This window comes from Myiozetetes cayanensis, unplaced genomic scaffold, assembly GCF_022539395.1.
Source record: "Myiozetetes cayanensis isolate MyiCay16 unplaced genomic scaffold, myiCay2020 scf7, whole genome shotgun sequence".
In the NCBI taxonomy this organism is placed as follows: Eukaryota; Metazoa; Chordata; class Aves; order Passeriformes; family Tyrannidae; genus Myiozetetes; species Myiozetetes cayanensis.
Genome location: NW_026087964.1, coordinates 45,779,882 through 45,792,282, shown reverse-complemented (window position 1 = coordinate 45,792,282; position 12,401 = coordinate 45,779,882). Strand labels below are relative to the sequence as shown.

The 12,401-nt window shown below is 36.1% G+C and overlaps 1 protein-coding gene across 7 annotated transcripts in view; it reads right to left on the bottom strand.

Moving 5' to 3' along the window:
- The window catches only part of TBCK (TBC1 domain containing kinase), a 100,486-nt gene that overhangs the window by 41,598 nt on the left and 46,487 nt on the right, over positions 1-12,401 (bottom strand). For all 7 annotated transcript variants that reach the window (XM_050337633.1, XM_050337636.1, XM_050337638.1 and 4 more), the window contains 3 exons: positions 9,606-9,691; positions 3,469-3,505; positions 1,962-2,123 (listed from right to left, as the gene is read on the bottom strand). In XM_050337633.1, the coding sequence (XP_050193590.1) occupies positions 1,962-2,123; positions 3,469-3,505; positions 9,606-9,691 (285 nt within the window). The remainder of the gene's footprint in view (positions 1-1,961; positions 2,124-3,468; positions 3,506-9,605; positions 9,692-12,401) is intronic.

Genomic DNA, 12,401 nt, shown 5'->3' with positions numbered 1-12,401 from the left:
CATTTAAGTCACACTTAACATTTAACAATAACGTTTAAGTCACACCCTCATACTTTTTTTCATTAGTAGTCTTACAAGTAGTATTTTATGATATGCTTCAAATTAACCTCACAATGTTCAACTGTGCCACTGGTGATATCCAAAATATCACAGACATCACCAGTGCTTAAAAAATGTACATCTTTTAGGAAATTGGTATTTCCTACCAGAGTATCAGCAAAGCTGTCATCAGCAAGAACCAGCAGAACACATGAACATTTTAACACTACAAATTTTCATTAATTAATTTTACCATATAAACAGATATGTATTATGAGAACTTATGTGTTATTACACATAACCTCAGCGTAAAGTACTTCAACTGTCAGTAATTCAGTTGGTTGAAAACAAATTGGAATCTATAATCTAGGACCCTTCAAGGAAAAAAAATTTGGAAAAATGATCTTAAGTGAGAAAATAAGTTAAATATCAATGAATCTATATTTAACTAAGACATACAGCTAATAGATGAGGGAGGTGAGGAGGCAGAGAGAGACTATCTTTTAGTTTAGCACTCACATTTCAGCCATCTGAAGATATCCAGTTAAATTTAATACAAGCATTTGAAATGACTAAGCATATAGACTGAAAATGAAAAATCCACATCATAAGGAATGGTCTAATTAAATTTCTTATAAATTGAAAAATACAGCAGCAAATGCATAGTACTAAACTAATAAGTAGGAGACATAAAATTTTGAAATCTGAGCCCATGTGGAAGAGAATATACAGTGAGAGACAGAATTTGCAACAACAGTATTAAAAGAAATCACAGAGCTTAATTTATGACAACTTACTGAATTTCTGAGAGACTGATTTATGCAGCCTCAGCCTGCTTGCTGCCATATCCTACACCTCTGTAAACTATTCAGTAGTGAAGACTACAACAGTTAAGACTTTTTAAGCTTCAATGTTCCTCCAAACTTTATTCTCTTCTTCAGCTCGTCTGAAGAAGAACAACTTCTGTTTAAATAAATTATGAATTACTGAATTGCACACATGGTGTTCAAATAGAGGCAAATAAACCCATAAATAGCCCAGGAATTACCCAAAAGTTAAAGTTATCTAAAGAAAAGCCACACAATTAAAACAGTGCCACCTCTTAACCAACATCACTATTATGTTAGTAAGATCCTAGGTTGGAGAGAGGGAATTAATACAAGAACATAAGTATGTCCTGAGTGTGGTGGCCTTCCTATTCCTGTGTTATTACAAATTAAAACACATCTTCCGTTGACATGGCTTACTCAGTTCAAATGTATTCTACTGTCTCACAACACGCTTGCTCTGAAAGAAGATCTAAGCTTCATGGTTAATGGCAATAATGCAACACTTTTTGTATGGACAGGTTAACCACCTCCCATTGAACAAGGAAACAGAGCTTCTGCACAGTGGTCATCCAACCTTCAATACGATTTTGAAAGTTCTTCTAAAAGCTTTAAATTTCAAATGGAAACTGATTTAACATAGAGCAATTCCAATGGCTTCTTATACTGTTTTCCCTAATCCTTTTATATTGATTGCTTCCACAGTAAAAGTTTAATTATGTTTGAGAGGAAAACAGGCTAGTACTAGCATCAAAGTGGAAAAGCACTGTTCAGAACAGCACTAAACTTATTTTTTAAAAAAATTCTTATCAACTGGATTGTTTTTATATGTGGTATGCCTAAAACTAGTCATTTATGAATTATTTTAAATTGTTCTAAATTTCACTACAAAATACTCCAACCTTCACCTGGAAATAACAATAAGCTTACTGAATTCTTTCTGATGACAGCAAGAAGACTTCAACTAACTACAACAAACTGTAGTTAAGACCCTCACAATCTGGCAGTGAGTTGCCTAAATCTACTGTGATTTCAAAACATATATTCACATGCAGGCACGTACTTTATTCAGCAACACACTGGGGAAGACAGTACCTGGTAAATCCGAGAAAAGAAGAATGCACTCATTGAATCCATTAGCCAGAAGACGATCCCTCAGCTGTTGAAGTATGGCAACTCCAATACAGAATGGGAAAGAGGAATTTCCAAGCAGTAATGTATCCCACAAATGAAAAATTTTGTGCAAAGGAAAGACATCTGTATGATAAATAAGCACAATAAAAACTCCATAAGCATATACACACGCTCACAGTGTTAATGAATTGCCTATACATTTTTTTCATCTCCCCTTTTAGAGTTCTTTCTTTTTTATTTGGGAGCAAAGAGGACTCAACCCCTTTAGGATCGTGTTTGTCTTCACATGCAGTTTGATTATTCTGGAAATCACCACTGTCTTCTTTCATGTACGAATACTGGAAGTGTGTGGGTTTTCACATTTCAATCTTACGCAAAATCAGGTAATTTATTTTTCTTCTGGTACAGTGTAATTATGCACTAGGACATGCATATCAGTTTTTCATGGTATAAAGACACTGACAAGTTAATGAATAAGATCAATTACTTACAATTAGACAAAAGAATGAGCAGAATAAAGCAAGTATTGGTAGAATAAAGGAAAGACAAGGAGAAAGGCCTAGTAAAAATAGCATATAAAGCTGAAGGTGTCTCTCTTAAAATAAGCTATCCTTTCAACTAAATAGTTCTAAGATTTTATTGCAATTGATTGCCAAGGAAATCATCTCCTTGGTTTTCCAAATGTGGTGATTCTCATGCAAGTTATAGAACCTGCATGAACTAGTGCTTTACAGTCAAGATCTTTAGAAATTGCAATCAAGAATCTCACTTTAAATTCTTTGATATTTCATCAGAGAAATAATGCATCAACTCTTCTTATTCTGCCAATTCATAAAAACTCTGAATTCAAAGCCTGCCAATGTTGACATGACACGAAAAAAATCACTGAGATCTTTGAAGAAAGAAGTTTTTAAATTGCTTTCTAGATTTGCTTTATTAACTTTGTCCTCTTTAATTAAAAGCTCACCAAATTATAAAGTTCTCTTTGTTCCTAACATATATGCACAAATAACATAGGGCAACTAGAATAAGTGTGTATAAGTGCAATAAAAAAAAAGCTTTTTCTGATGATCTTCAAAAACAAAGTTACTCTTTCTTACTTTATTTGCATGAGGGCAGGGGATGGTGGTGAGGTTTGGTTTTGATTTTTAACTATTATTGCATCTTTTTCTAGTAGATAACAGCTTCCTTTACACACACTCTAAATACTCCACATGTAAAATAATCTAGTTAAAATTCATTGTAATGATTAAAAAAAATAGAAACACTAACTATTGTCAAACCAGGACATACAGTAAGTGCCAGGCAGTATTGACTTTCAAACCAGAACACATCCTTGCAAATTACAAGCATCCTACTAAATTACATATTGTACCAATTAGGAAAGCTTTAGCTGAAAAAGTGAGAAAAAAATATACTTAAGAAATACAAGAACATTTAATCAGAGAATAAAGAAAAGCATACTCACGTGTAAACATGGTAAGAAACCAAGGAATTGCATAAAGCTGCAAAAGGTGGGGATGAAGGGAAGAAAACAGAAAAATGCTTTGAGAACTAATGTTGTTTGTCAACTACATTAGAAACTGCCTATTTCTTATGAATGTATTTAAAATGGAAAATAAATGCACTAGCAGATCCACTATCATACAACTCTTAGCCCCCCAGAAGCTTTATCCATCCCCCACCCCTAGTTCTCCTGTCTTTCAAATTACTAGTTTGTGATACTGTATCAAAAACAATAATAAAAACAACCACCACCCTCCCCAGGCTCCTGTTTGCAAAAAATAACACTCAAAATCTTTAATGACTAAAAAACCTGCTCCATTAAACTATCACAATTCTCACCAAGCTAAGCAAAAATTAGCCAAGGATGCCTGAAAAAGTATAAACCAACTTGATTCAATATATCCTCTTGACTACAGAAAAAAAAAAAAAAAGGTTTTATATAGAGAACTAAAAGTGCAAATTGCAATTTCCAAGGTAAAAAATAACCTCTGTTATTATTATATAACCTCCTCTGTTGTTATTTATTAAAATGTATACTTTCCAGTGAAGGAACTAAGAACAATTTTATTCACAAAAGTAGTATCAGTGAAGTATTTATGTAGTTCTACTGTGACCTTTAAAGGCAGGTGCCATCTGATGATGTCCTGGTTCAGCACTTGCATCATTTCAAGACTGTCTAAGAACTTGTGCTACTGCAATAGCTAGAGAAAACCTTTAATTTTCGCAAACTTTTATCCTCATGACATCATATATAGAGAGAAGAGCTAAGCATTTATGTTACATTGAGAGTGACTTATTTTTCAATGAAGTATTTAGCATGTTGCAGGCAACAGAATCCATTTTCTTGAAACAAACTGCACAGAAAGTCCCCATAAATTAGGAACGCAAGAGTGAGACGATCATTGTCAAATTTTATTCAGCTGCATAGCTCATGTGCTGTTTTACACTTCTGAAGATTTACAGCTAGACATAAAGCTTAACGTATTACTTTTTAGCTCATAATAAGTGCAAATTAGTTCTCCTGCTGAGCTTCTCCTGGAAGTAAACAAATGAGAAGCAGAAAGCATAACTGATATTATGTTAATAAATTACTACTTATTCCATAAACTCTTAACTGTGTTATGGCACTGACTAAACACCGCACACATTTGCTGAAAATCTTCTTAGCTCAGCTCTCTCTAGATTTCATTCCTATGGCTTCATCTGAGCACCTGATAATATCAGAACCATACTGTCCATAAACTAAAAAGGCTGCAATGACCAGACTGTTCACCACTTTTAATATTCAGGAGACTTTAATGAAGCTTGGCCTCTAACCTGCCAATCGATTTTAAGGGTTCAAAATCTAAACCAAAATCAGTTTCTATCACCATTTTAATCTTACAATACATTCATACTATTTCCCCAAGTATATCTATGTCATGCCTTGGATAGGTGGCATTCTAGTGAATAATAACATGCCCTGTTCCCTGAAATATCCCCTACAGTGGTTGTTATCAGCTAATATCTGTTTACCTCCTTGTTCGTATGCAATATCTAGCTTCCAGTGCAGTAGGAAAACAAGTTTAGTAGCCTGAGGCTCCTCTTTGCTTGGAGGTACATATTATGCCATTTTGAACTACATTAATTCCTTGGTATTTAAAAGTAATTATTTCCTCCTTTTCATATATTTGACTAAAATGTTTTACCAAAGCAGATCCGAACTTTCTCCTACTTTCACGAACACCTCTATTGTATATGCACTTACAAAAAAACCAAAAAACAACCACAAGACTATACACAAAATGAGAAACTTTAAAGATTATTAAAAGGTAACCGCAAGAAAAAGCACTGCTTTGCTCTAAACCACCCTCACCGAAACTATTAACAGTGACATGAAAAATAGGTCTAACACCTTCAGCAGAAGGTTATCCGGCAAGTTTGTACTGAAGGAAGTTTCCTCTCTGTTTTTAATAAATATAATGTTTTAAGACAAGGAGGCCTCGGTACACCTGAAAACGTTACAATGACTATTAAAAAGCAACCAGAGGACTATTAAAGAGCAAACCAAAGCCCCGAGGTCACCGCCGGGTGCCGCGGGACTTCGCGCAGCGCTGGTAAATGCTGCCCTCCAGCGACCCCCCGCCGCAACAGCGCTGTGCCCTGCCGCTGGAATAGCACGCTCCGGGAAGAGAGAAGTTCTCAACCCTTCCCCGCCGAACCTTGAAACATTACGGGGTTGCGGTTTTTATTGACACTTAACTCTCCGTAGGCTGGGAAGCACGCCTAATGTGCGATCAAAGCAGCATCTGAACCACTGGAACAGCCTGAGCATAAGTCGCATTAAGAGCCTGTAAACTGAACACTTCTTTTTTTTTTTAGAGTTACTTTTCGATGAGCAGTTCCATGATTATCATCTTGTTTTGCTAGTAAAATACAAGGTCTTTTGTGCTTTGAAGTAAGGACTTGGACATTTCTTATATATGAAGCACACAGCAAACCCTTAAAATCAATTCCCATTCAAACAATAAATCCACAGGGTTTTTTTGGTTACAATTCAAATCTGTTGACCTCAGACTAGGTTTTGTTCTTCATCTTTCCATTATCCCTATCTAAAGCTTCCTTTCCAATGGTGCTCTGCTATGACAAATTCTGCTCAGTATCTCAGTTTGGAAAAGCAGTTTGTGTTGTTTTTCAGCACGGTGAAGATGTTTACTTGTCCATAGCTAGGTGGCCATATTTTGAGAAAAGTACATCTGCCATTAGACATTCAAAGCTCTCAGAGATATTGGTTCAAATGTCAATGAAAGCCTTTTCCATAAGGATTTTTTTATTGCCTGATGTAACTGTCAGGATTGTTTCATTATTTGACTGATCCTCCAGATGATGAGAGCTTTACACACGTGTGTCTACAGAAGGTTGAGAGGGTGGTCAAACCCTGGAAAAAGCTTCATGGAAGGCGGTTGATGTCCCAAGGCTGTCAGTGTTTAGGAGGCATTTGGACAATGCCCTTAACAGCATGCTTTAAGTCAGCCCTGAAGTGGTCAGGCACTAGGTGACTGTTGTAGGTCCCTTCCAAATGCAATAATCTAGTCTATAAACTCAGGATCTTTCACCTTCACGTTCCATCTTTAAATACATACACATATATTCACACTTAGGTTCAATCCTATGTGTTGCCTAGAAAATTAATCATATATTTAAAGGCTACAGAAAGGTGCAAAAGATAATGTAAATTTGGTCAAATTTTTAATATTACATTCTACCCATCTATAAGCACCGACACAAACAAAATGTAAGGAATTATCACTTTCTTCACAAGACAAAAATACCAGCAAGAAACTTCTCCTCCAGATTCATCACCAGGTAATTGTGTAGCAGAATAGAGATAAAGTACTTCAAGGGCAGGGTTTTGAATTTTCCTGTAGATGAGGCCCTTATTACTGACACCTCCTGTGTATCACCCAAACCAAGCTAAGGCATCTACCCACCTGTGCCAGCAGCTCCAGCACACTGATAAAAGTTAAATGCAGCCAGACTTTGACATCTGTTAAGGACTATATGACAACTGTTTCTAGCTTCCACAATTTGCAGCTGAAAGTGCTTTAGAATAATTTATGCCTATAGTTACACTTCTAGTAACATAGTACACTTACTCATTTTTCTTCAGTTAAAACTGGTCTGCTGTTAAAGGTCAGAATTATTCAGCAAATTAAGGAAAATATTATGAAGCATTATATAAGGTGGGGAAGATCATAAACTTTGGGAGAGTGAGCAAAGAAGAACTGTAAGATTCACTGTATATATCACCCCTGCATTTACATGAAAATCACATAGCCACAGCAATGTACCTAATCCAGGCACCACATCAGCTAATAATATTCAGAACGACTCGAGCTTCAGCAGTGTTCAATATTCTGAGAGCTACGTGACCTGAAGCAAATGAGAAGGGTGCCAGGAAACACAATCTTCCTTGCAGCGGAGCCTGCGTTTCAATGATGAAAGATTAATCAGGATTTACTTTGATAGGATTAGTACTCAAGCACGAAACTCTAGTTCAGATCTCATTACTACAGTGCACATACTTCACCTTGATGGATCCTGTGCTGTCTTGTTATGAGTACAAAAAAAAATCACCTCGCTCACTAATCTGAAAGTCAGAACAACTTTTAACTATAAAAAATCCCCCCAAAAATGAGACAGACAATTTAGAAAGGGCAACTTCTCTTCAGAGGTTAGTGTTAATTTTAGAACTAGCATTTGTCAATGCAAGAGGCTTTATCCAAAAATATACCTCTGTTTTGCAATTATTTACTATACTACCTAATAATTTCTAGACTAATTCTTAGAGAAAACGCTCACGTGTGACTATGTGCTGTCCAATGACTAACAAAATGCAAACTAAAATATAACAAAATGTGATATTAAACTGTTCCATCTGACTTGTATTTTGGAAGTTTACAGTGGAGAACACTGAAATATAACTTGACCTCTCACATAGAGATTAGTAGCCCAAATGAGGATCCGTAAGGGTGTCAAGGAAATCACATCTTTACCTCTTCAGTGGGAACTAGTTTCCTGGACAAAATATACAGAGGAATTGCTCTGGTCATCTGTGGCCTTTAACAAATAAGCATCAAGTGCATTTACATAGTGATGCTGCATAATTGATTCTCCCTCAGGAACTTAAATGTTGCTGCTACCCTCGCCCTTTGTCTACTCAAATATCTAGGCTTTCTACAGATCAATGTTCTCCCTTCTCCTCACCTTCCTTTCATCTTCCTCCCACCTGCCCTCTTCAGACATGGGTCATCTCCAATACACGTGGCCTTGTCAAACTTCTCTCTTTATAATACAATACACTGGATTTCTCTTCTGCTCCTTTTAACACTGCACTGAAAATCTTTTACATTTGTATCAGTCAAACAACATTATTACACTAAAACACCTCCACAAATTAAAATATATACTTGCTTTTCCATTACAATCTTTGTCAATGGCAATAATGAATATCTGCCAGTCCCAAAGGCCCACAAATTCACTCAGGAGCTGTGCACAACAAAGGTCTTTCAGAGGCTTGGCCTTGGTGGTCTAACTTAAAATATTTCCTATAAGCATAAGACTTTTCCGATAAAGTAATCTTTATATTGCGTATAGAAACAATGCATATAAATTTCTTATTTCTGAAGGCGTTTTTTCTACATCAATATCTCCTGACTTCAGTTTCCCTCTTCCATTTTGACTTCTCTGTCATCACGTTCTTATGACCAACTTGTAATCACAAAATTTCTAAATGTCAAATATAGAATGATAAACTTATCTCTATAGCCATGTCTAAATCTACATTTCAGAAACATTAATCATAAACTGCAATAATGCTGTAGTAGGCAAACATTTTTACTTTTATCTTGGCTTTTTGGACTACATGCACCTCTCTAAAAAGCAGGAGGAAAGCTTTACTGTTTACACTGATAGCCAGAAGTGAGGCTCTAAAGAAGGTCTTGTTTTGCTTTTTCCAGCATAGCCTACCCTCTCTCCTGTGTTTTGGTTGCATTCTCAATTTTTATTTTCCTCCATCTTCCAGACTTTTCTCCAAGGAAAGCATAAAACTTGTGTCTAAGTTATACCCTTGTCCCACGTTTCTGACAGACTCCAGCAAATGGCTGCTAAGCATTTTCCAACATCTGACACATCTACAAGATTAACCACACTTGCACATATTTTTTTTCTGCAAAATTGTATGTCTATTAACAGCACTTAATTAGCTTGCAGTAATTTTGCTATTAGTAATTTATGGCCACATTAATTTTTGTATATTAATCCACACTTCAAAAATTAATATATACACCTTTTAAGATGAATATGTAAGTGATAATAACTGGCTAGTAGTATTTTTTTTTTATTTATCATCCCAACAGAACAGGAAGGACTGAAGCATGTAAAATAAGAGTCAAAACTTTATCATTTCATCAGCATATTCAGAAAGGTCCATTAATATGGAAGTTTCAGTTTTGTTGAAGTGCTACTGAAACAATCTGGAAAGGTATTTCATCCCAGTTGCCCCTATTTTCCATTTTTTAATTCATTTGAATAATACTTATAAGGACCCTTAGCACTTACATCTGGAATAAAACCAATTTCATTAAGGTGGTTACTCAGCTCTGGATCATGGAATGCAATCATCTGGGAAAACACTGTCAGGTACTCTGAAACGACAAATGCAAGACTGTTGTCAAAAACACAAGCCATCCCATGCTGCTAGCTCACAGTAGAGCTGTAGGAAAGGAAAACCACTAATTTCAAACCTACAATAAAACAGCAAGTGAATAACACCACTGTGTTCCTTGTCATCATTACAGTCAATACAGAGGAAGAAATGTTTCATTTCTCATCCTTAGCACTTCTCAACTTGAACTTTTAACAATGGTTCACTCTTAGGTTGTGATGCATATTTGACATGCAAAGTTAAAGACTTTTTGGTATGAGCCACAAAATACCAATAAAAGCAAATTAAAACAAGACTGTTCCAAGGATTTTTAAGACTTAAACTGTTTTAGCAATACAAAAGTTTATATTATTTAAACAATATTCTGTGTGGTTTCTTTTCTAAAAAGTTAAATTTTGCCATCTGAAAATTGAGGTTTTAAGGTAACGGGGCTGTAAGGTTACCATTGTCATGATCAGTAACACCTTAATTTGTTTGCCTTTTTTTCCTTTTTATTATTTTTAGAAGCAACAAGAAGAAATACTGTAAGAGATAAAATTTATTGCATCTTCAGCCTGGCACATTTGATTAATGGGTACAGTTTTATTAAATTATTTAAATAACATTTGCTTTTAATTAGAAGAGAAGCAGACAGCAGAACACAGACACTGACAGATTTCTCTCTCTGTTCTGCCCCTCTCCTGCTTTTGCCCACTCTGTCCTATGCTTTGTTAGAAGGGAGATGAAGAGGCAATAACATTGCTATTTTCTAACAGATGGCAATTCCTTTTCCTCCATGCTCCGAAGAACAGAGTAATTAGGGCCCAGACAGCTAGTCCAGGGGAGGAAGACAGAGAATGTGAACCCTGCTTCCAGAACATCTCAAGGCTCCACAGACTACTGTCCCCAAATATAAATCCCCATACACCAACTCCACACAGCTCCACAAATTAGCCATCCAGAGTTGCCATTGCTTCCTTCAAAGTCTATTGCAGGACTACATGCCTACTGCTGTCTCACTTGGAGAGAGCAAATAACTCCTTATTGCTGTTTGTCTTCATCCCTGAAGTGGCAAAATTAAACTCCAGTTCTACTGCTAAGAAGCACAGAAGTGGCTCTGCTGGGACAATTCCACACATAGACTCCTTTAGGAATAGGAGTTTAAAAATTCAGTTGTTTATAGACTTCTGCATTATGTAAATCTTGATTATCTGCACTCAACTCCTCTCAGGTTAAGCCACCAAGTTAAGGATGGTCAGTCAGTAAAATAATTCTCTTTGGACTGAGAAATTTTAAAAGCTCATTCTGCCTCAGGAGGACTGAAAAACAATACTCTCACTGTAACAATTACTAGGGAAACAAGCAACAATCCCTGCAATCATTGCAAATTATACTTAAAAGGATGCCTAATTTTCCAAGGTAATTCGTAATAAAAAAATTAAGATCTCTTGATCCTACTTCAGAATTTCACAACTTTTTTTTGCTTCAAGCTGCAATGAAATCCCCAGCACACTAAACCTCTTAAGAGATTTCTGGCATCTTAGGAGTGCCAGCCTCTCCACTCTGATACTGAATCTCTGCTGTGCCACAGCTGCCTCAGCTCTCACCACTCAGTTGGGAAGGTAAGTAGGTAAACAGACCCATGAGGAGTTTGTGTCACTACAGTCAGACTGCTTTGGAGCTGCTCATATGTCTCATGTTTTCTCAGTTCCCAGCCAAAGTTATTCTTATTCACATGCATACAAGTTCGGGAGATAACTGAGTCCGTGCCTTAAATTCAGACCACATGATAATAATTTAAAAAAAGTGCATCTTGCATCAGTTTGATTTCATGAAACAGCCAGCAGTCTCAAGTCAGGTATAACAAACCAGAAATCCTCCACATTCAGCCACACGCTGGTGAAGACGACTTCCCAATTAGCTTCCCTGAAATACATTTATTTTTAAAATGAAGATTTGTGCCCATTATGGTTCTCTATGGATATACCACAGGTTGACAAATTCCATCTTTATTCGAATAGCCAGTGTCATGAAATATAGTTACTGTGTAGGATTACATAGGTAATTAAGGGACTAATGAAAAACACAGACAATCTTCCCAAAAACAGTCAATTGCAGTTGGTTGGAATATGAATTTCTGTTTTACATAATTGGGCATTCCATACCAAAATCCCTTTAACTGCTCTTGCTTCCTATTACACATAAGGAAATACACCTGATAAGCTTAGAAAAAACACCTGTCTTCCTTCTATGAGACAAGTTCAGAAATGAGTTTTTGAACTTTGCAGTTTGAAAGATTCCTTCCATCCACTCCTACACAGAAGACATAAAGAAGGTAAAATTGCAGTGGACAGTTAAATAACACATTCTTAACACTTTCTTCCAACTCAGTAAAGTAGGGAAATGACACAGAATTTGTCTTTAAACCTGTATTTAAATATTGGTTTCTGACATACAACCCTAGAAAAGATTAATTAGAATACTGAAAGAATCCTAAAGGGTCAGTTCTCCCTGAGTCCTTGATGATACCAGATGTTGAACAAGAACTCAGGAATGCCTACACTGCTTCGGTTCACATAATCCTACTGACCTATATTTCTAACTTCAGCTGATACATATTTTTGTAAAGCTCCTTAGGAATAACATCAGGAAACCCTGGAGAGAAAAAGTATTATTTTATGGAAGAGTATACCCCCTTGAGAAAAGTCTTT